Source organism: Tamandua tetradactyla, chromosome X (assembly GCF_023851605.1).
Source record: "Tamandua tetradactyla isolate mTamTet1 chromosome X, mTamTet1.pri, whole genome shotgun sequence".
Taxonomy (NCBI): domain Eukaryota; kingdom Metazoa; phylum Chordata; class Mammalia; order Pilosa; family Myrmecophagidae; genus Tamandua; species Tamandua tetradactyla.
Genome location: NC_135353.1, coordinates 3,426,400 through 3,449,168, shown reverse-complemented (window position 1 = coordinate 3,449,168; position 22,769 = coordinate 3,426,400). Strand labels below are relative to the sequence as shown.

The 22,769-nt window shown below is 36.7% G+C and overlaps 1 protein-coding gene and 1 pseudogene across 4 annotated transcripts in view; one reads left to right on the top strand and one right to left on the bottom strand.

Moving 5' to 3' along the window:
• Nucleotides 1-22,769, bottom strand: part of PASD1 (PAS domain containing repressor 1) — a 140,514-nt gene that overhangs the window by 57,144 nt on the left and 60,601 nt on the right. For 2 of the 4 annotated variants that reach the window (XM_077146658.1, XM_077146657.1), the window contains exons 2-5: nt 19,843-19,895; nt 18,743-18,900; nt 14,490-14,581; nt 4,307-4,396 (exon numbers count right to left, since the gene is read on the bottom strand). In XM_077146658.1, coding sequence (XP_077002773.1) covers nt 4,307-4,396; nt 14,490-14,581; nt 18,743-18,900; nt 19,843-19,871 — 369 coding nt within the window. In that variant the 5' untranslated portion in view covers nt 19,872-19,895. The remainder of the gene's footprint in view (nt 1-4,306; nt 4,397-14,489; nt 14,582-18,742; nt 18,901-19,842; nt 19,896-22,769) is intronic. The other 2 variants (XM_077146660.1, XM_077146659.1) reach the window with 2 other exon arrangements.
• Nucleotides 4,590-4,867, top strand: LOC143670889 (large ribosomal subunit protein eL42-like; annotated as a pseudogene).

The window sequence follows — 22,769 nt, the reverse complement described above, 5'->3', positions numbered from 1 at the left end:
TCTTGCACAAAGTGAGGCCTTGGCAAATATTACTTGAATGAATCAACAGTACTGCACCATGTGGCTGAAATATGGTGACACATGGATAAATTAAGTATCAGACATTAAATAATGAGTTTTTAATGTGGTAAGAACAAAGTAATAAACAAAATATACTTTGCAGCTGAATAATGGTTTTAGGTGATGAATCACAAATGCAAATGTTTTTAAGTGATTAGTATTAATAATCTAAAGCCAATATTCAGAAATGGATTTTTATGGCCCATTTGTAGAAACCAGCCTATAAGCTGGCCAATGCTCAAATTAGCAGATGGATCTTGTCTTAGTCAAGAAAAAGCTTGCCTCAATTCAGGGTAGAAATATTACTTTAATTTAGTGAACAAATATCATGGAATTAACAGGCTATATATATATACATATATATTTAAATAATTTTATTGAGAAATAGCTACATGCATACAGTTCAAATATATTATACAATCAATGGCTCACAGTATCATCACATAGTTATGTATTCTTCACCATGATCATTTTTCGAACATTTGCATCATTCCAGAAAAAGAAATAAAGAGAAGAAAAAAAGAACTCACACATTCCAAATATACCCCTTACCCCTCCTTCTCAATGACCTGCAGTATTTCTATCTACCCAGTTTTTACCCTTTATCTTCCCCTATTATTTATTTATTTATTATCCTTATTTTCTTTTTACTCATCTGTCCAGGATAAAAGGAGTATCAGACACAAGGTTTTCACAATCACACAGTCACATTGTAAAAGCTATATAGATATACAGTCTTCTTTAAGAATTAAGGCTACTGGAACATAATTTAACAGTTTCAGGTACTTCCCTCTAGCCACTCCAGTACATCATAAACTAAAAAGGGACATCTATGTAATGTGTAACAATAACCTCTAGGATAACATCTTGACTCTGTTTGAAATCTGTCAGCCATTAAAAATTTATTTTGCCTCATTTCTCTCTTCCCCCTTTTGGTCAAGGAGACTTTCTCATTCCCATAATGCCAGGTCCCAGCTCATCCCTGGAAGTCAGGTCCCATGTTGCCAGGGAGATTTACACCCCTGGGAGTCATGACCCACGTGGGCAGTGGGGAAAGGCAGTGAGTTCACTCATCAAGTTGGATTAGAGAGAAAGGCCACATCTGAGCAACAAAAGAGGCCTTCTGGGGGTGACTCTTAGGCATAACTATAAGTAGGCTTAGCTTCTCCTATGCAGGAATAAGTTTCATAGGGGTGAGCCCCAAGATTGAGGGCTCAGCCTATTGAATTGGTTGTCCCTGCTGCTTGCAAGAATATCAGAAATTCCCCAGATGGAGAAGTTGCCTACTGCTTACAGGAATATCAGGAATTCTCCAAATGGGGCAGTTGAACATTTCCTCGTTTCTCCCCAGTCCCCCAAGGGTACTTTGCAAATACTTTTTTATTCTTGGCCCAAATTACTCTGAAATACATTGGGGCATTACACTAACCTGTACAAAACAATAAGATCTCACACCCTATTCAAGATTCCATGTACTAAATTAAGTTAGATAATGTGCTACACAAAATATAAATTTTGCACCAAATAAACATCTCTCTCCCTTTACTCTCACACAGAGGTTGAAGTTTGAAAATATGGGCCATATCATCCTTTACCCAGTATTCTGATTTACCTTAGTCCTGTCCAGATAAGCTTCATTCATATCTCTAAATAAAGTCTGATCATTTTTTTTTTAGCTTTTTTTTTCAGCTTTGTTTCAGTGCCCTAACTCTTGAGTCTCAGGTGTCACATAAATACTCCAAGTTTCAGGAAACAATCAGGTTATATAAAAATAGCTCAGTATCATAGAATTTAGATATATCAGTTAAAATTCCTAAATATACGAACAAGCAATATATTTTGGCAGTGAAAATCACACACTGAAAAACTGACTTTCCAAAAGAAATGTAGATTTTATTCACTGAATTTAACTTTTTCCAAAAAAAAAGTTGCATACTGGTCTACTTATAAAATAAATTTTAGTTACCAAACTCAGTTACCTCTGCTCAGGGAAGACCAGTCATTCATTCATTCATCTAACACAAAATGAACTTCATGTCAGATATTGTGCTTGATGCTTTCACACATGCTAGCTCACCTAATACCCTGTGAGAGGAAGAATTTTATTCATGAGGAAATTTATGCTTGCCCAGTTGTTGCAAGGACACAAGATCATAAGTGAGATTCACACCTAACTCCATCTGATTCCATGTCCATTCTTCCTTCCACTACATCACAGCTGTCTTCTGTTCAATTTTCTAATTGGCCAGTTTCTACATTTTGGACATTCTACATGAAGTAATTCATTTAATAGAATTTTCTGATTACTTGTGAGAGTTACAAAAGATGAAGCTGACGTGAATTCTAATTTCAATGAGCATACAGTCCAATAGGGCACATAAGATATGCACAAGCCACTACAATGCAAAGTATAAAATAGTACAATCATAAGAGGTACAAACAAAGTGTTATGGCTCACCAGTTATTTCATTATTCAAAAATAAAAATTATTTAAAAAATGAAGGATGGCAGTGTCACATAAAAGAATTCAAAGTGAGCTTTTGAAAAAATTCAAAAGTGTCTTTTTAAAGTCTACTTTCTTCTGGGATAGGAGCAGTGGCAATAGTTTCTTATTAATTAACTACGTCATCCAGGGATGGGGACAGTGACAACAGATGTCTTATAATTAACCACCAGCTGAAACAGTGACCATAACAATTATTCCAGTGACCCTGTTCCTTAGTTAGAGAAAGGCCAGAGACCTGAAAGCATTATCAGCACCATATTATTTTTGTAAATCTTTGGCACTTGCTCTTCTTGCTACAGAAGGCAGAAAAAAGCAAGGTACTTAGAGTTTAAGAAAGCAAGGATAAATGTCAGTAAAAAATTAAAGAAGTTTTTCAAAAGCCAGGTTTGCAAATATGCATTAGTGGTCACACAAACATTAGTACGGTGAATTTCAGTCATGCCAAACACGAATAAACAGTGTGATTTTGCCCCAGACTACGACATTTACTGAGAAGCTAAGCAAGAACCATCTTTTTATTTTGTTCTTCTGCCAAAGCTATTTGCATTAAACATCCATTAGAAAACTGTTCGACTGGATAGGGTACCAGGGAGGGTAAGAGCCCTCGCAAAAGAGTCAGGCTTGATTGTGACTTGAACAAGATTCATCACTAATAACTCTCTACTAAGCTGTAAACTTTCCAAGGAGAACCCAGTAAACCTCGTCACAATGATCGCAAACTACCCCTAGGCTTATGTTCAAAACCTGTTAAGTTCTCTTCTCTTAAAAACTCAATGCGAGAAACTCTTTTCATGATTATTTGTATATTTTTAAAGTTTCAGTTTGGTTAAGAAGCGTGAAAGAAAGTAACTATATGCTAACATCCCATATTTTAATTTCAGGGAGAGTGATGGACTAGGATGATTGTGAGGGCAGGCTGCTGGAAAAAGGAGGTTGTGACTACAAATAACAATTCTTCTGAGTGAAAAACTGTTTTCAGAGATAAATTTAGCACCACTTCTTTTTCCACCTTAATCAACTCACCACTATCCACTGCCTGGACAACTGCAATAGTAGGGAACCACATATTCTAAGTCAACAGTGTGGTGAGGATGGAGAAAGCTTACCTGAGAAGGGCACAGCTCTTGAGAATGTCTGTTTGTGGACCCTAGAAATCCTGACTACACAGCTCATGTATACTTGAAACATCACTAAGTTATGCAATCATTTCCATATTTTTGCCTAAGTGAGAATGTAATTTGTTCTTCAATATAAAGAAACAAAAGACAAATCAGATCTGGAAATGGATGTCATGATCCAGCATAAGCAAATCATGAGATTTACTGTGTCATCAGTATGTGATGAAGTTTAAAGAAATGTACAAAACCAAACACACATTCTAGAATACTTACATGAAGCCCAGTGTGGGCTGCCTCCCCTCAAGGCAGTAGGGACTTTGGAGTCTATCCACTGATAAATGAGGAGTCTGCCATTTCAAAAATCACCCTTTTTTGGGGGGACTGCCTTCAGAGGCAGTTTCCAAATCATACACCAGAAAATACATGTTTCATTACCTCATAGCAGAGTTTGTTTTTATAGATTTAAAACTGAAACCAATGAGGATAACAATAAAAACAGGAGCATACTGCTGATCTCATGGAGAATGGTTCCTCTGATGAATTATATGCTTCTGAAATCATATAATGAAATTTTAACAAAGAACCAAAATCATCCAGTTCCCCAAAAGCTGAAAGAACTTACTGGTGAATGGCCAAGGAGAGAAGAGATGTTTTCAGCCACATAAATGATCACTCCATCTGTGCTCAGTATAATCATAAAGCCATCTAAAGACTAATGAAGAGAGAACAATAATGTAATTAAATAATGGAACAATAATTAAATGATAGTTTTATTTCCAAATGCATATATAATTATAATAGCACACTGAAAATATACTGTGATTCTTAAATACTAATAAAGCAGGCACAGACCTAATTAGAAGTCTATTATTCTGGGTCTTTGTACTGATTGCACTCCCAAGATAATGGTGAATGTTCCTAACATCCGCTGGACTTTCTGTAAGAAGGGCAGCAAGCACCAACCCCACAAAGTGACACAATACAAGGAAAAGCAGAATTAAGACAGGAAGCAGGCTAACACTGCTGAAAGAACGATGAAGAGTGTGCTGAGGCTTGAATGCACTGAGCCCAACTGCAGATTTAAAAAAATGTCGGTCATTGCAGACATCTTGAATTGAGAGGAGACAAAAAGAGAAAAGAGTTAAGTAATCCGGTTTTAAACGTTGTCTTTTGTTGTATATGACAAAATTTGGTTGCAACTGGTCTTTGGGAAGGAAAATAAATTACGTGTCATTTAGTAAACTCTTCTGTAGGGAACTTTATGATTGGTGGGTCTTCTGGGTACTCTACTCATTTTGGATTGAATTTGACACACCGAGGTAAAACTGAATGTTGAGATTTTCTAATGTGGCACTTTAATCACTTGGGGGCTATATGGGGTTCCAGTTGTCGTTAAGTAGCCAATGTTATAGATTATCATGAAAGACAGAGACTTGAAACGTGGAATAAGGAGATCATGAACACCTAAGATCCATACTGAATATGACGTAGAAGCATTTACCAAGAGTGAAATAATCTCCTGTTTTACATACTTTTGCTACCACAATCAAATATTCTCTTCAATAAGGAATTTGGGCCTAGTTCTATAGGTGCAATATACCATAATACCGTTGTCTTCAGACTTACAATCTTGTACACTCCTTCACATTTCAAAGCAGACATCAAATTTTCCCCATCATGTTTGAATAATTTTGAAGGGTATAATTTCTGGTGCATTATAAAAATCTCCATTGATTCTAAAGGGAAATTTTACATCCACTTTTTTAAAACTACCTTGCTGTAAATTTTATATCATTCCTTCTTTACATACTATATAGCACACTTTGTATTTCATTCAGTCTTAGTAATGCTCATCTACAACAAAGTATGCGTGGTAAAAAAATGTGCTGTACATTCTATTAGCATTGGGAGCGCATCCCAATGAGATGAAGCAGTTCATTTTCATATTATGTATCTGTGATTGGATGTCATTGTTAATCTACATCTGGCTAGGCTTATCAATTCTATTCCAATTTTGTTTTTGTAGATGTGTTAAGAAACCTTAAATAACTAGATAGAAATGAAAGCTGTGTTATGGCAGTGTCAATCTTTATCATCAAAGCTATATCGTATGTACCGACAATATGATTAGGTCCTTTAGTTTTATTGGAAACAAATAATTGCCTTTTTTATTGTGAAAAAAAATTCTATTATTCTGCATCCTACAGAGAATCTACTTAACTTTAAGCATGAAATATTTATCAAATTATCTGTCACCTAGACAAACAAATTCCATGTACACACAATTAAGAAAATAATTCTGCAACACAAACTAGAAAGATTTATTCCCATGTTCAAGTTATTTCACTTTAAGCATATTTAATTTCAAAAATACCAAAAATATTTTAGGGGGAATTTTCATTTGTGATCAGTTTATTCACCTACATATAAATATGGTATTGCCATCATTTTCCTCATGTATATAATGGATTAGATAGGCAGAGAAATGCCCCCTGATAGAGAGTACCCACCAAGATGGATAAAATATATAAACATTTTTGAAACATGACTAAGTGTATGGTAAAGTTAAGGAAACTATCTGATGTCTGAAATGACTGGAACATGGGAATTAAGAGGTAAGGGAATACTGGACACTACTTTCACCTTGGGATTGTCTGCCCCACACCAGCGGCTTGGAGTTTGGAGATAAAAAGCAAAATCTGAGGCCTGCACAAGTCAGGAGGAGAAATCAGAGTCTCCTCAATAAAACCAGGTCTCCCGAAAGGTGATGCCATCAACAAGAGAAATATAAAGATCCCACCCAACAAAGGAAGGCAGGGAAGGTGCATGCCTGCCTCTGTTTCAGCTGTGGCTAGTGTAGGAAAAAAGAAATACCTAACACACTGTGATTTGTTATTTGGGGCTGTAATTCACAAACTAACTGTGCAGTTCTGGATACCTCAAACCTGATAATTAGTTTAAAGTAAACCTGACCCCAGACGTGTATAGTAAAAGGAAATCCATACATCTCCAGAGAATTATTTTAAATGCAAGGCTCAAATAATTCATGCAGATAAAGTTCCAAGTAACATGAGTTTACAATAAAAATAAATAAGTAAGAACAGAAGAAATGAGCCATCATGAATGAGAAGCAGCAGAAATAATGAAATGCAGAATCAGATTTTAAAAAACAGCAGATATTGGACTTAACAAATAGAGAACATAAAATATGCTTAAATAAAATGTGAAAACACGATGAAGGACAAGAGACCATCAAAACGGGCCATGCAAATGTGGAAAAAAATGTCTAGAAATGAAAAGTATTACCATCAAAAAGAAAAAAGGCAATGCATAAGAGTTAACATATTAGAACATAACTGAAAAAGAAAACTTTTGAAGTAGAGATGAGAAATTACTCTTACCACATACAAAGAGATGTAGGAATGGAAAACAAGAGAAATTAAGAGCTATGCAGAATAGAGTGAGAAAGACCAGCATATTTCTAATCAGAGTTCCAGAAAACAGATGATAAAACAAAAGAGCCAACACTCAACGAGGTATGGGCTGGAAATATCCCAGAAATAACAGAATGACATCAATCTTGAAAGTCAGGAAGCCTAAATAATTTCAAGCATGGCTCTAAGCCTGGATAAATAGTCATGAAATCCTCACCTGGACACATGGTAGTAAAACTGAAGAACAAGGGGGAGTACAGGTGGTTCAGTGGTAGAATGCTCGCTTTCCATGGAGGAGACCCAGGTTTGATTCCTGGCACATGCACCCACAAAACTAAACAAACTAAAGAGCAACAAACAAAGATGGTAGAGCCTAGGAGTGGCCAGAAGGAAAAGACACATAAACTACTAAGTGAAAAAAAACTGTGGACCTAAAATTGTATATCCAATAAATCTATCTTTCAAAAATCAGTGTGAAATAAATACATTTTCAGACAAAAACTCTATTTGTCACCAACTGAAAAACATCCAAAGGGTACACTTCACAAAGAGAGAAAATGATTACAGAGGGAAGTTCTGACATATTACAAGGAATGATAAGCAAAACTAACAGTAAACTTGTAGGCAAATCTAAACAGACACTAACTGCACAAATCAGTAGCAACAACATCTAAGCACGTTTAAAAAAGATGGAACTCAAAAGTTAAACAACAATAATACATAAGTGAAGGGGAGGGACTGTGGTTAAAGCATCTATGTATTATTCAGTTAAAAGGTAAAGATTATGAATAAATTTAAACTTAAGTCAAATGAGCATTTTTAATATTTCTATAAGCTAAAAGAATAAAGGTCTAAAACAGAGTAAAGAAGTACTAAAGGAGGGGAGAAGGACCTTTGTTGAATCCAAAACAATGCCAGAAAGGGGAAAAACATAGAAAAAGTAACAAAAATCTAAACAGCAAAATACGAGGTGGTAGTAATGCATGCATCCATATCCTTAATCAGTGAAAACTGACCAAACTCTCCATTTAAAGGACATAGATTATCAAATTAGTTTTCTTTTAAAATCCAACTATATGCTGGTTACAAGAGACAAACTTCTTGTAAGAACACAGAATAGTTGAAAGTCAAAGAATGGAAAAAGATGTATCGGGAAAATACTAAGAAAAAGAAAGGCAATGTGGTTATAATAGCAGATGAAATAAATTTTAGGTCAAAGCATTTATATTTACATTTATATTTATATTGAAGAGGATTACTTTATATAGATAAAAGCATCGATTCATCAGGAAGATATAATAATTCTAAACTTCCATGCACCTAATAGCATTCAAAATGCATAGGCAATGTTCATGACGCTCTGGAGAAACAGAAACCCTCACACACTGTTAGTGGAAAATGTAAAATGGTGCAGTTGCTGTGGAGAATTGTTTGTTGTTAACTTCCCTCAGAAAGTTAAACATAGAATTACCATATGATATCGCAATTTCATTCCTAGGTATATATCCCAAAGAACTGAAAGCAGGGACTCAAACAGATACTTGTACACCTGTGTTCACAACACCACTGCTCACAATAGCCAAAAGGTTGAAGCAAGCCAAGGGTCCATCAACAGACGAATGGATAAACAAAATATGGTATACACATATAATGAAATATTATCCAGCTGTAAGGAGAAATGAAGTGCTGGTACATACTACAATATGGCGGAACCTTGAAGACATCTTGTGGAGTGAAATAAGCCAGACACACAAAAGGAAAATATTGCATGATTTTTCTTATATGAAATATTTAGAAAAAGGAAATTCATAGAGATAGAAGGCAAGAACAGTGATTTTCCAGGGGTGGGTGGGGTGGGGTGGTGAGAACAGGTAGTTTTTGTTAAATGAGTGTGAGTTTTGGTTTGGGATTATGAAAAGAGTATGGAAATAGGGAGTGGTGAAAGTTACATGGCACTGTCAATGTATTAATGTGAAAAAGATGTCCTTTTTAATGGTTAGAATTATTTCTGCATTGGGCGTGCAATGGTGGCGCAGTGGCAGTGTTCTTGCCTGCTATGCTAGAGACCCAGGTTCGATTCCCGGTGCTGCCCCATGCTAAAAATAAGTTATTTCTATGTTATGTATATTTTACCACAATTAAAAATAAATTAATTAATAAAAATACTTTTAAAAATATAGACAAAATTGTCAGATCAAGAGGAGAGAGGGACAAATCCACATTCATAGTGAGAGTTTAATTTACTTTTTTCTGAAACTGATAGATGAAGCATACAAAAGTCAGTTAAGAACAGGAAAGTTTAAATAACATAATTAATGAGCTTGATCTAAGTGACATATATAGAGCACTGCAATCCACAACTGAAGGGCACAAATTCTTTTCCATCTCATACAAAGCATTTATAAAATTGACCATATTCCAGGAAACAAAGGAGATTTGTAATGCATTCTAAACACTAAAATGCAATTAAGTAGACACCAATAAAAAAATGTTAGTTCAAAACCAGGTAAAAAAAAAAAAAAAAGAAATCATAATGAAAATTAGAAAATATTCCGAACACAATAATCTTTTAAAATCACTTTATCAAACCTGTAGAATGAAGCCTGTGCTGGTATGAATGTGTTATGTACCCCAGATAAGACCATGCTCTTTTAATCCGTTCTCGCGGGGCAGATCTATTGCAGGTGGGATCTTTTGGTTAACCTATTTCAATTGAGATGTGACCCAACCCATTCAAGGTGAGTCATAATTCTTTACTGGAGTCCTTTGTGAAGAGGATAAAAGACAGTGAAAGCTCAGAGAGCTTAGAAAGCACTATTCAGGGAGAAACAGGCAAGGACCATAGGATCTGTGAAAGAAAGCCAGTGAAACCAAAACCTAAGAGAAAAGGGCCAGTAGACATTGCCATGTGCCTTCCTATGTGACAGAAGGAACCCTGGATGCCAGCAGCCTTTCCTCAGAGAAGGTATCTTCCTTTTGTTGCCTTATTTGGATATTTTCATGGCCTTAGAAATGTAAATTTGTAAAGTAACAAATTCCCATTGAAAAAGCCCACCCATTTCTGATACACTGAATTCCAGCAGCTTTAGAAAACCAAAACAGCTAAAGCAACACTTAGAAATCTCTAGTCTTAAATGAACGTTAGAAAAAAATGGTTACAAATCATTAAGCTAAATATCTAACCTAAAATATTGCATAAGGAACAAAATAATAAACCCAAAAGAGTAGAAGTAAATAATAAAGATAAGAGCATAAATTAATACGATAAAAAATCAAGACACAATAGACAGAATCAAGGAAACCGAAAGCTGACTCTTTGAAAAGAACTGTAATGTGTTCTTTTAATCCATTCCTGTGGCTGTAGACCTATTGTGGGTGGGATTTTTTATTAGATTATTTCAACTGAAATTCTCTTATTGGAGTCCTTCATAAGAGGAAAAAATTAGGAAAAGTCCAGAGAAAGTTAGATAAAAAGCCCCCAGAGGAGCTGAGAGAGGACACACAGGAAACAAAGGAAGCCACTGAAGCCGGAGGCTGAAAACAACAGATCAGCAGACATTGCCATGTGCCTGATCATGTGACAGAGGAGTCCGAGATTGTCAGCAATCTTTCTTCCGAGAAGTTATCATCTTACTGATGCCTTAATTTGGACACTTTTATGGCCTTAGAATTGTAAACTTGTAAGCTAATAAATCCCCACTGTTAAAAGCCAGTCCATTTCTAGTATATTGCATTTGGCGGCTTTACCAAAACAAAATACATAAATTGACAAATTTTGCGTAAGGTAAATCAAGGGGGAAAAGCACAAGCGATTCAAGGAATGAAAAGGGGAGACCACTATAGAAACAGACATATCAAAGATAACAAAAGAATATTATGAACATTGCTAGGGCAATAAATTTGAAAACTTAAGTGAATGGAAAAAATCTTAGAAAAATATAAATTACGAAAAATGACTCAGGAAGAAAGAGGAAATATGGATAAGCCTATGATTATTATAGTACTGACACATTAGCTTAAAATATTATCTGCTTTTTATCTTTGTAATGCCCCTTCCTTATACCATATACATACCATATACAAAAATCAAACCAAAATGTATTCAGAGCTTTAATGTTAAAGTGAAATGTTAAACCCATTAGAAGAAAACAAAAGGAATATATTTTTTATTTGCGGTAGGTAAGGCTTTCTTAAACATGAAAGTGCATGCTTAAAAGGAAAAGACTAATGTATTTGATTACTCTAAAATTAAGTATTTGTGCATCAAAGGGCATCTCAAATAGAATGAGAAGGCTAACCATAAAGTAAAAGACATTTGCAACACATAACTAGCAAATTATTAGTTTCCAGAATCTACTTTTAAAATCTCCAAGAAAGAAATAATTTTTAAAAGAGCAATAATTCAGTAAAAAACTGGGCAAAGCGTAAAACCAAGTGCTTCACAGGAGAGGAAACACGAACAGCCCCAAAACATTTGAAATGTTGCTCATTGCCATTTATAATGAGAAAAATGCTAATGAAACCACAAGTTAGTACTATTCCACTCCCATCAGATTGACAAAAATATTAAAATCAGATAATAACTATTAGCAAAGATACAGAACAAGAAGAGCATTCACCCACTACTATTGGGAGTGTAAACAGGTACAATCACTTGGAAAACAATTGGCCATTGTCGTATAAAGTTGAAAATGTGTATATCACCTTAGCACCCAGCAATTCTATCCCTAGGTACACACCTAGAGACTGATGCACACATGGAACAGGAAATATAAACAGAAGTGTTCAAAACAGCACTGCTTACCATACCAAAAAGCCAGAAACAACCTATAACGGACTCAGTCTATGCCCCTCAAGAGGTTTATATCCTACCTCCAGCCAAGTCATGGATGTTTGCTCTGTTATTGCAGCCCCTGCCTCGTCGTCTCCTAACACCACCAGCTGCAGGGACCTTAGAATTTGCCCAAAGTAACTGGATCCATGAATGCTATGGCTTCACCCTCCTCTGGGCAGAGCCAGGTAACACAACACAAAGGACAGGGACTATCCTAACACCCTATGTATGTGCTTTGATTAAATGAAAGGAGACAGGAAGGAGCTAGCAGGTATAATCTTCTCCCTTCCTCCCCAAACTGACTGTGCCAAGGTGTGGTGGCTTCACTTGGTCTAACTGGAAAAAGTCCCAAGTGACTGAGCAACCAGCTTCACAGAAGAAGGCATGCAATGTAATTCCAAAATAGGGTCAAAACAGGCAAAATAAAATAATACATCATTTTGAGATACATACACATGCCATAAAACTATGAAGAAAAACAAAGGAATTATTGCCACAGAATTCAGGAAATGGTAAGGAGGGAGATTGTGATCAAGGGGCTTCAAAGACTCTGGGAATGTTCTATTTCTTAAGCTCAGTACTAAGTGTATTATCATCCTTTTAACAATATTTATATATTATATATACTCTTGTATGTAAAATATATTTTAAGATAAAAACTTGTTAAAAAGTGGCAATTTACTCTTTCCTATTTGCCATAAAAAGCTGAAGTCCAAAACTGCCATGAGCCTGAAGTGACCTTCCACATCCATGGGTTCAGCAAAGAACCTAGGTAGACCTGCTTTGCTGCTCCGCTCCTTTTCAATGTGCCTGCTTGCTTTAGCATTTTGATTACCAGGTTTTGTACTTAAATTACTTGCCTCTGAGTAACTCTGGAATATAATGGGGTATGTTGTGTGGGTGGGGTAGCAATGGTGTTTCAGCCCTGCTACTCAGCAGTTCTTGAACTTGGGTAAGGCACAAACTCTCCTCGCAGCCTTGGTCTCATCTTTCCAAAAACAAGAGGGCTCAACATTATTATTAACTACATCACAGGGGATGAAATAAGCTATTCTACGTGAAAGCACTGTGTAGGTTGTTATGCAGATGTCAGTAGGTTTTGGCATCTTCTACCTCTGACCAGTAATGTGGAAAAAAGGAAAGAAATATCCAAAGCAAAGGTCACTTCTCTGGAATGCAAGCCTAAGGAACAAAAGCACCTCGCACTCTCCCTCTCCCTGAACTGATCTCTTTCATGCTTCAAGAGTAGCTCTCAAGTTCCACTGAAACTGGCAAATGAAAAGAAAAAGCCATCTACTGCTCCTTTCCTCAGATTCCCCAATGTATCTATCGTTTTGGCTGAAGTCAACTCTGACTAGCTAGTCTGAGTTAGTTTGATTGATGCATGAAAAAACTTCACAAAGAAAGAACAGGCTTTTCTACGGAAGTTATCAAAGCCTAGTGGAGGACAAAAAAGTGTAGTGGAAGGAATTATACAAGCTATTCTACACCTTTTCTAGCTTCCAAAATATTTCTAAAGAGCCTCTGGTTCCATGAAATTAGTAACAGTATTTCATATAACACATTTTTAAAGCCTCTATATAGCAAATATTTGAGTATATTATGCCTAAAACAAAAGCTTTTTAATAAAAGTGAGGGAGCACGCCTGCTCCTTGAAAGGAATAAAGATAATGGAGAGAATATTATAAAATTACTACACTCATCCACCTTCAGTGAAATTCTGTCTCAAGCATGTTGAAATGGGTTTGCAAAGATTCACCTGCAAAATTCCTTTCAGGGACCCCCATTATGATCAATAATGGATTTTCTGACTGGTCAATCAGAACCAAGGAGAAAGGGGCTGAGTTCACAAGTGCCAAGCATCTAATATATGCCAAGCACTGCACTAGAATTTTCACATATTTACCCTATTTTATTCTCACAGCTCGATGAAATAGAGGTAATTTTTGCCCATTTTACAGACAAAGAAACCAAGGCTCGTAGCCTTAAGTAACTCAAGGACACAGAGCAAGTATGTGACAAAGGCAAAATTCATATTCCTATCTCTCTGATTCAAAGGACCACGGTCCTTCAGGCTTCACTTTGTGGCCCTTGAACTTAGTGGAAGTAGCCATTTCCCTTGGAGATAGGAACCATAAGCACCACATGTCCTTGAGAAAAAAAGGGCTTGAAGCCTTATTCAACAGAGCATAATAACCTTTGTTAAATGATTTTACCAGATAACTACTTAACTTGCTGCTAACCTATGCAAAGACTTGTTTGTATTTGCTGTCACTCAGGATCAGTGTTTCTTAAAACGCATCAGCCTATGAATCATCTGAGGACCCTGTTAGAATAGTAGCTTCTGGCCCTACCAGGCTTGAGATTCTGATTCAGAGTGTCTAAGGTAAGATTCAAGAATCTGTATTTTTACCGAGCTGTCCATGTGATTCTGATGCAAATACTGTTTCCAAGCCATAATTTGAGAAACACAAATTCCTATCTTCTACTGCATGTAATTTACATATGAAATCATCCGGCAACAAAACCCCTCTCACCTGTAGAGTCGTATGGATGAATTCTTCATAGCTATGGAATGATGGAATCCAATTTTTTTTCTCTACAGAGGCTTCTGAGTTTACTTCATCTTCTTAAAAGCAAGAAGGAAGGATAGAAAAGTGTCACATTAAAATGATTAGTTTAACGCATTAGATTTTTCAGAATTATAATTACTTTTATAGAAAAGACTTTCATGAGAAAATGCAGAAAGCTAATGTTGGATCTGATACTTATCAAGTGTCATAAACATAAAAGTGCTTGAAATTGAAAAAGATTTTGAAGGACCTCCGCATCAATTTCTTCTGTACACACTACAATATCTCCAGCAACTTTCCGATTTTCAATGTCCAGTTGTTTCCTTCTCTTGACTTGTTTACATCTTCTAAATCCTACCAAAGTCCAGTATCCATAATATGCCAGAGAAGGCACAGCTTGTGTCAAGGGCTCTGGGCAGTCCCTAAACCCACAAATCTCCCCAACTTCTAGCTAAAATAGGGATTCCCATTATTTTGTTTCATCTAATTACAATCTGAACAAAGGCCCTTAACTAAAATATCCTTACGCCCTATCCCACAGCTCTTTAAAGTTGTTGGCACTGTTGTATCTCTTATTCATTCTACCCCATTCATCAAGGTTTTCTGGTTTTCCCAAAGGGTAGCATTTCTGCTCTTGTGCTCATTTAGAGTCTTTGCTGTCAACATCAGTACTCTCTATGTCCCCCAAACCCACTTATTCCAAGCACTTCACTACCACAGTCCTCTAATCTCCAGTGATTTCAATGCTTCATGTCAATAAAAGTTAGTTCCTTCTACTTACAGGAAAATTACAGACCCATGGTATATGACTTTGATCCCTATTAAAAATGTCCAAAAAACCCTGACAAAGATCATGTTAATAGCAGAAATTGCTTCCTTATAAGAAGATTTGGAGAAGAGTTTATTGTGCATGAGCAGAAGAGCTCTAAAGCTCTACCTTAAGGAGCTAATGAGAAGAGGGTATGTAACTGGATGGGAAGTAGGGATAATATGAAAACTAAACCATGCCAAATGCACAACTGCTTCCAGAGCAGTGTCCTTGAGCAACTATCCCTCGATTCTCGGCCCAGCTACTCAAACTCAGGAAACAACCCATGATACTCTTCCACAGCCAATTTCTGAAGTCATTTCCCCACTGACTTACATCTCTTATACACCTTCCAGAGAGATACCAAAGAAAAGACAGCAAGTCCATATATTAACAGGAAACGAGAACCAATGTATTTTATCAATAAACCTGAGAGTACTTTTCTATATTACTATTACCTGTGAATTTGTTTTTTTGTCTCTGAGCTCCACTGTAGGATGGGCACTGTATCCAATTCCTCACTGTATCCCCAGGGTCTAGTGGTCAGTAGGAACTCAGTAACTTTTGCTAAACCAAACCTCATTTATTCACTATTTTCACAAATGTTTACTGAGCTCCTACTAAGTGTCAGAATCATTTTAGAGGCTCAGGATACAGTACAAAAAAGACAAATCCATTTACTCTCTTTTTGTATCTTAAAGACTGCTTGACAGGTGAGACAGATAATCAAAACACAGACAACAGAGCAGGATAACGTCAGATACCTGTGAGTACAATAATTTAAACTGAGTGATCAAGGAAAGCCTTACTGATAACTTAGCATCTGAGCTAAGAATTCACTGACAAAGAGGCAGTCATATGAAGACCTGGGAGCAAAGCATCTCAGGTAAAGGAAATGGTAGGTGCAAAGTGAGGCAGGAAAGGATTTGGTCTATTTAAATAACAGAAAGGTGGCCAGAGTGGTTCAAGTGGGGTAACCAAGGGGTAAAGTAGTAGGAAATGAAGTCTGAAACATAGGCTGAGTCAGATAACATAGGGTATGTGGTAAGAAGTTGGCACTTTCTTCTGAGTGGAATGTTAAGTCACTGGGTACTTTTTTTTTTACATGGACAGGCACCGGGAATCGAACCTGGGTCCTCTGGCATGGCAGGTGAGCATTCTTGCCTGCTGAGCCAAGGTGGCCTGCCCCACTGGGTACTTTTAAAAAGGGGAATGGCAGGAAATATGTATTTTTAAAAGATCACAATGGGGTACATGGGCAGTTCAGTGGTAGAACGCTCATATTTCATGCAGGAGACATGGGTTCAATTTCAGGATCATGCACCCCCTTCCCACCAAAAAGAAAACTTTAAGAAAAGATCATGGCAGTTTGTGAAAAACGGATCAAAATGGGGAACAAGGATATAAGCAAAGGGTCTAGTTACAAAGCTTCTTCAGAAGTAAGAGATGATAGTGGCTTGGATTAAAGTTGAAGGCTATAGAATAGGTGAAAAGTGGATGGCTTTGGGATATTTTGGAGGTAGAGCCCAAAGGATTTGCCAATGGGTTGGATGAAGGGGATGAGAAAAAAGAGGACAGAATAATAACTTCCAGATGTTTAGCTCAGGCATTTGGCAAAGTGAGTGATGATACCAGTTACCAGTTACTGATACAGAAATACCAGGAGTGAGGGATGTCAGAGGCAATGAAGTGAAGGGGGATCAAGAGTTTTCTTATGGCCATGTTCATTTTTTTTTTTTTTTTTTTTTTTAAAGGAAAGACAGAGAGAAGGAAGGAAGGATAGAAGGAAGGAAGGAAGGAAGAAAGGGAAACATCTTTTAAACATTTTCTTGTTTTATTGTATTCTGTTTCTCCGTTTTTGTTACATGGGCTGGGGCCGGGAATCGAACCGAGGTCCTCCGGCATAGCAGGCAAGCACTTTGCCCGCTGAGCCACCGCGGCCCGCCCATGGCCATGTTCATTTTAAGGGGCTTTTTAGACATTCAAGGGAAGAAATAGAGTAGGAAACCCTCTTATTTTAATAATGAGTATGATCCTCAAATATGGAGCTCAGATGGGAAGTTAGGGCTGGGAAAATATTCTGAAAAGTGGAGATCATTGACATGAAGGTGGCATTTCAAGTCAAAGGACTGGACAAGAATACCAGGAGAATAAGTACAGATATAGAAAAGAAGAGATCCAAGACTGAGCTGGGGCATGTCGGGCACGGGGTCGTTAAGGAATCCATGCAGTGAGTCAAAGCAACATGGATTTACTGAGCAGAGCCACAGAGTGAGAGGCAATGCAAAGGATGGAGAAGGCTCTGGCCTTTTTTCTGAGGGCCATATTTTTAAAGGCAAAATGGGGTGGGGGTGAAGTGAGTTGCAAGCATCATAGGGCATTATCAAGCTGGAGCAGTCCATGACCTCATGCTCATGGTTATCTGGTCTTGCTTCTGGTCTAGGGCATTGGAATGTCCATGCCCATCTATCTTGCCACCACATCAGGTCCTGTCAGGGAAGCTGCTGTGATAGAGAAGCTGTAAAGTTCACAGACTCCATTTTATATATCAAGTTGTTTTTCTGAGACCTGACAGGGCACTGCCTTCTTCATAAGTTGAGAGTTGAGAAGGGGAGCAAGGCTAGCAGTAAAGGACAGAGAAGGATTGGTCAATGAGCTAGAAGAAAAAAAAGCAGGTGTGCTTTCTGGGAAGCAAAGGGTAAGGCCTTTCAACAAGCAGAGAATGGTCACGTGTCCAATGTTTTTGGAAGGTCAATAACAGTAAAGGGACCATAAAAACCAGAAAACTGGAAGGCACTGGTATCCTTGACAAAAGAAATTTTAAGGAACTGGTAGGAATTAAAGACTCAGTGAAGCGGGTTGAGGAAAGAACGGGACATGAGGAAGAAGATACGAGGTCTATACCCTGGTTTGCTTTGAAGGGGCACAGAAATAAGGCAACAGGTAGAGGTATCATAGAGTCAAGAAAATGTCTGCTTTTAAAGGTTTCAGATTGTTTCAGCCTGATGCTTATGGACATGGCCTACTGGGGTGCTTTGAGTTAAACCCCAGTACTTAGAGGATTAGAAGGTTACTATTTTACATAGCCTTAGGGCCCTTAGCAACATTTACAATATGCCTTTGAGTGCCTAAAATTCAAGAAATTTGCATTTTTATTGTCCAGATGTGCTGCTATTAACTCTCATTTCCTCCTTAAACTTTTGCTGAACCTCAACCATAAACAAACTTGTGAAGGGAGAGAACCAAGATATCTGTATATTAAAAGGCACTTCAGGAGATCTTCTACTCATCCATACCCCTCCACCCCACCCCGCCCCAAAGATATTTGAGGTGCTGCCCAATCCACAGATACTTTTCATTGCAGCCAATCAAAAAGCAGTAAAGATGGGTCAGGTTGCACAAATCGAACCTTCACTCTCCTGTGAACTATTGGTCCTGGCCTGCAACATCCTCGATATGTCTGCTTTCGTAGGGTGACCACGGCTGTGCAGCACAGTGCTCAGTTCTTTATACGAGGCGTTGAACTGGGCTCTCCTTTGCTTTTCAGCTTCATTCTGCTCTTTCCTACTTGACCCAAAACAACAGCAAAACCAAAGTTGTTAATGGTAAAAGTGGGGCAGCGGGTTCAGACTACTGGAGCAATAGAAGAGGGGGAACAGAAAGAGAAAGGGGGTTGTTGATGCTAATACTGGAGCAAAAATTCAGTCCCTTAATTACCTGTAGAACAAGTGTCATTCTTAAGACAAGGAAATAAAAGTCAAGGTCTTCCCCCTCAGACCGCACAGCCCTTGAACAAAGCTCAGCACAATACCCGGCACAGTGGCCTAAGGATTATATAAAATTAATTAAGCCCAAATGTAGTTGCATTTAATGGTGAGTCTCTGTTCTGCCCTATATTCTTATTTGCTTTTATAAGAGGGCTTCTGATTAAAGAAGATTCTTTCTAAATGATCTATAATTACTCAAGAGGCTCTCTCAAAGCCAATGCTGCATCTCAGAGAGAGGGCTGAGCAATAAAGTGCTAATTGAGGTCTTCACCTTAAAAAAAATCACAGACCATATTATAAAATTCTAACAAAAACTCTCTGATCAGTGAACTTAAATATATTTAAATGCTTGAATTGGAAAAATAAGTTCATTTATTTTCTTGAACATAAATGAACTTTAAGCTCTAGGCCAGCCATGGTTCAGAACAAGCTTCTAAAGGTAACAGGGAGTATATAGCTGTCAGTTATTGAAGAACCATGTATTTAATATCAGCTCTTGGCAACGACTGTGCAAGATACATAGGACAGCTGGATAAGGGAGACGGTCAGGTACATAGGCAGCATGCTAAATAAGCACGATAATACAGCTGGGACTAGGATTTGTGAAAACCCACTGGAGAGGCCAACTTTCCCTGAGTGAATCAGGTTTCCCGGAAGAAGGAGGGTTTGCTAGCTGTCAAATGGGAACAGAGTAAGGGAGAGAGGGCTTTGACAGAAATATCAGTCAGTTTTGAATTCTTACCTCTTTTCTTTTTCTTTATCCTCATCCATTATTCAGTGATGTGACAAAGAATTCTGAAATCAAAGTGGAGCAACATTTCACTAAGAAATCAGACTATGGTGAATCACAGTAAAGCAATACAACTAATGAAAATTTTAAATTACATACTACCTTTCCCTCAAGAAATGCCTGTCTTTTAAAGAGAGAATTTCATTAAGTACCAATAACCTTCTCATATTCTATGTAGATGATGAAAATTTGCTTTCTTATGTGATCCCCAATGAATATTTGCGACAATAACATTACAAATGAATATATTTGCATAAATTACAAAAACATTCTGTGAAGTCGCACAACTTAATCTTAAAGTCCAGTATTTGTGAATTTAATCCCATATCTTTACATTAATTTAATTTCCAGTAATTTCAGGAACTCAACAGTGAGATGAGTCGAAAGCTTCATAACTATACTCTAGATGCCACAACAGAAAAAACCCACATTTCTTATTTATATTACAGAAATCCTGGACATATGAAAAAATGGTCCTGAAATTACCAAAGTTCTCTGCTTTCTACTGTATAATTAGTCTCACACATCACCTCAAAGCCAAAGTCTCAAGGTAGAAGTAAATGATACGCAAATGCAAATATGTTAAATAAAAATAAATGATGAAAATATAGCAAACATCTTTTAAATGCTCCCCAAAAAACAAGAGAAAACTCAAGGGCCAAACCTGAGAAGACACAGAAAACAAAAAACTGGTTTGCTTAGCAACCTATGTCGCTGTGGAATGGAAGTGCAGAGCTACAAAGCAAGGGGCTTGGGTCTCAATGCCCTCTTGCACAAAGAAGATCCCAAGCAGAGAACTGGAACAACCTACCATCTCCTCTCTCCTGATATATATCCAGTGTTCTCAGAGGCGGTAATTCCATTGGAATAAATACACCAAACCACCAAAGGAAGAAAACAAAGTAGCTTGTCCATGATCCCTAGGTAGAAAAAAAGTGCTCCCAAACTGAACCAACACTGGAGCTCCAGGAGAAGCAAAGACGAAATCATTCTGGAAACATATTTTCTAAAGCCAGCCAGGTTCCACAGGATTTCCACAGCTATGGCACTGTTAAAGATGAGCTCACCATTGAAAATTATAAAACACATAAGAAAACAATCCAACATAAAGCAGATTTGGGGCACATGGACACAAAGACACACACACACACACACATACACACACACACACACACACACACATACACAGCAGCAGCACACCAGTAGGATAAGACCTCCTAGAACTTTGGCTAACCAAAATATCTGAAAGTTATATAAAACAAGTATGTTTAAGACTATTAAAGACAAAATAAATGGAACTGAAAAATATGAGAAAAGACCAAGCAGATGTGGAAAAGAATAAAAGAAAAATTCTATAAATAAAAATGTATTCAATGAAATTATTTCAAAAAGATGGACTAAGCAATGTATTAGACATACTGGGTGAGAAAATTAGTGAATGGAAATATATATGAGGACATCAAATGTAATACATTTGCAGAAAGAAAAGACGAAAATATTATGAGAAACGAAGGATGAAATGGGAAGAAAGTTCAATACACATCTCATGGGAGTTCTAGATAGAAAAACTAGCAAAAATGGAAGACAGGCAATAGTGAAAGGAATAAAAGTCAAATTTTTCTCAGAATGGAAAAATGTAACCCAATCTGAATAAATTAAAATAAAACCACACCTAGAAACATAGGGAAATTTCAACACACCAAAGACAGGTAGGCCATTCTAGGCCATAAAACAGATCTCAACAAATACCAAGGATTTTACCATACAGATTATATTACTCTGACCCTAATGCAATTAAATTAAAAATCAATAATATAAAATAATATAAAACCCCGTAGACTTGGAAATTTAGAAACAACAAAATTTTCTAAATAGCTCTGGAAATCAGAAAATGTTGAAAACCAATGTATTATCAGAATACTACATATTAAAACGTACAAGCTCAGCTAAAGCAGTTATGAAAATTTCACAGCCTTAAATGCTTATTAGAAAAGAAAAAAGAAAATGAATAAGCTAAGCAGTCAATACAAGAAACTGGAAAAATGACAGAATAAAGCTCTTAAAGAAAGGAGAAGCAAAGAAATAATAAAGATAGTACCACAAAAAAATGTAATAAAGACAAAGATAGAAACTCTGTTTCTTTTTAAAGAACTCTAATAAAATAGAGTTTGTTATACAAAATTGATCAAGGAATAAGGGAGAAGACACATTTTGGAATGAAAGGGGGACATAACTATAGATAAAAGAGATAGTAGAAGATAATAAGATCAATTCTATGCTCAACAAATTTGAGAAAAGAAACAAAAGGGAATATTTCCAAGGAAAATGTAGCCTACCAAAATTTATTTAAGAATTCAAAGAAAACTTGAATGAAACCTATAAATTTAACGAAATTGATTCAGTAGTTAAAAATCTATGCAGAGAAAAACAATCTTAACAAACCTAAGCAAGACTTCTCAGATGGTTTCACAATGCTTATAAACATTTGAAGACCAGGTATCTCATATCTCGTACAATTATGCCAGAAAAAAAAAAAGATAAAAAGAGAAGCCATCCACCCAACTCATTTTATAATGACAGTATAATCTTTATACTAATCCAGAAAAGGGCAACATGAAAAGGAAAATTATACACCGTTTTTATTTATGATCCAAATGCAAAAATCCTAAATAAAATTAGCAAACTCATACCAGCCGAACATTTCAAAAATTGGGCTAATCTTAGAAATACCAGGCTAGTTTAACATTAGAAAAAATCCTATCAGATAGAAAGAGAAAAAGCGTGCAATCATCTTAGTAGATGCAGAACACACACTTGATATAAGTCAACACATATAATATGATTTTGAAAAAATATTCTTTAACAGACTAGGAAGAGAC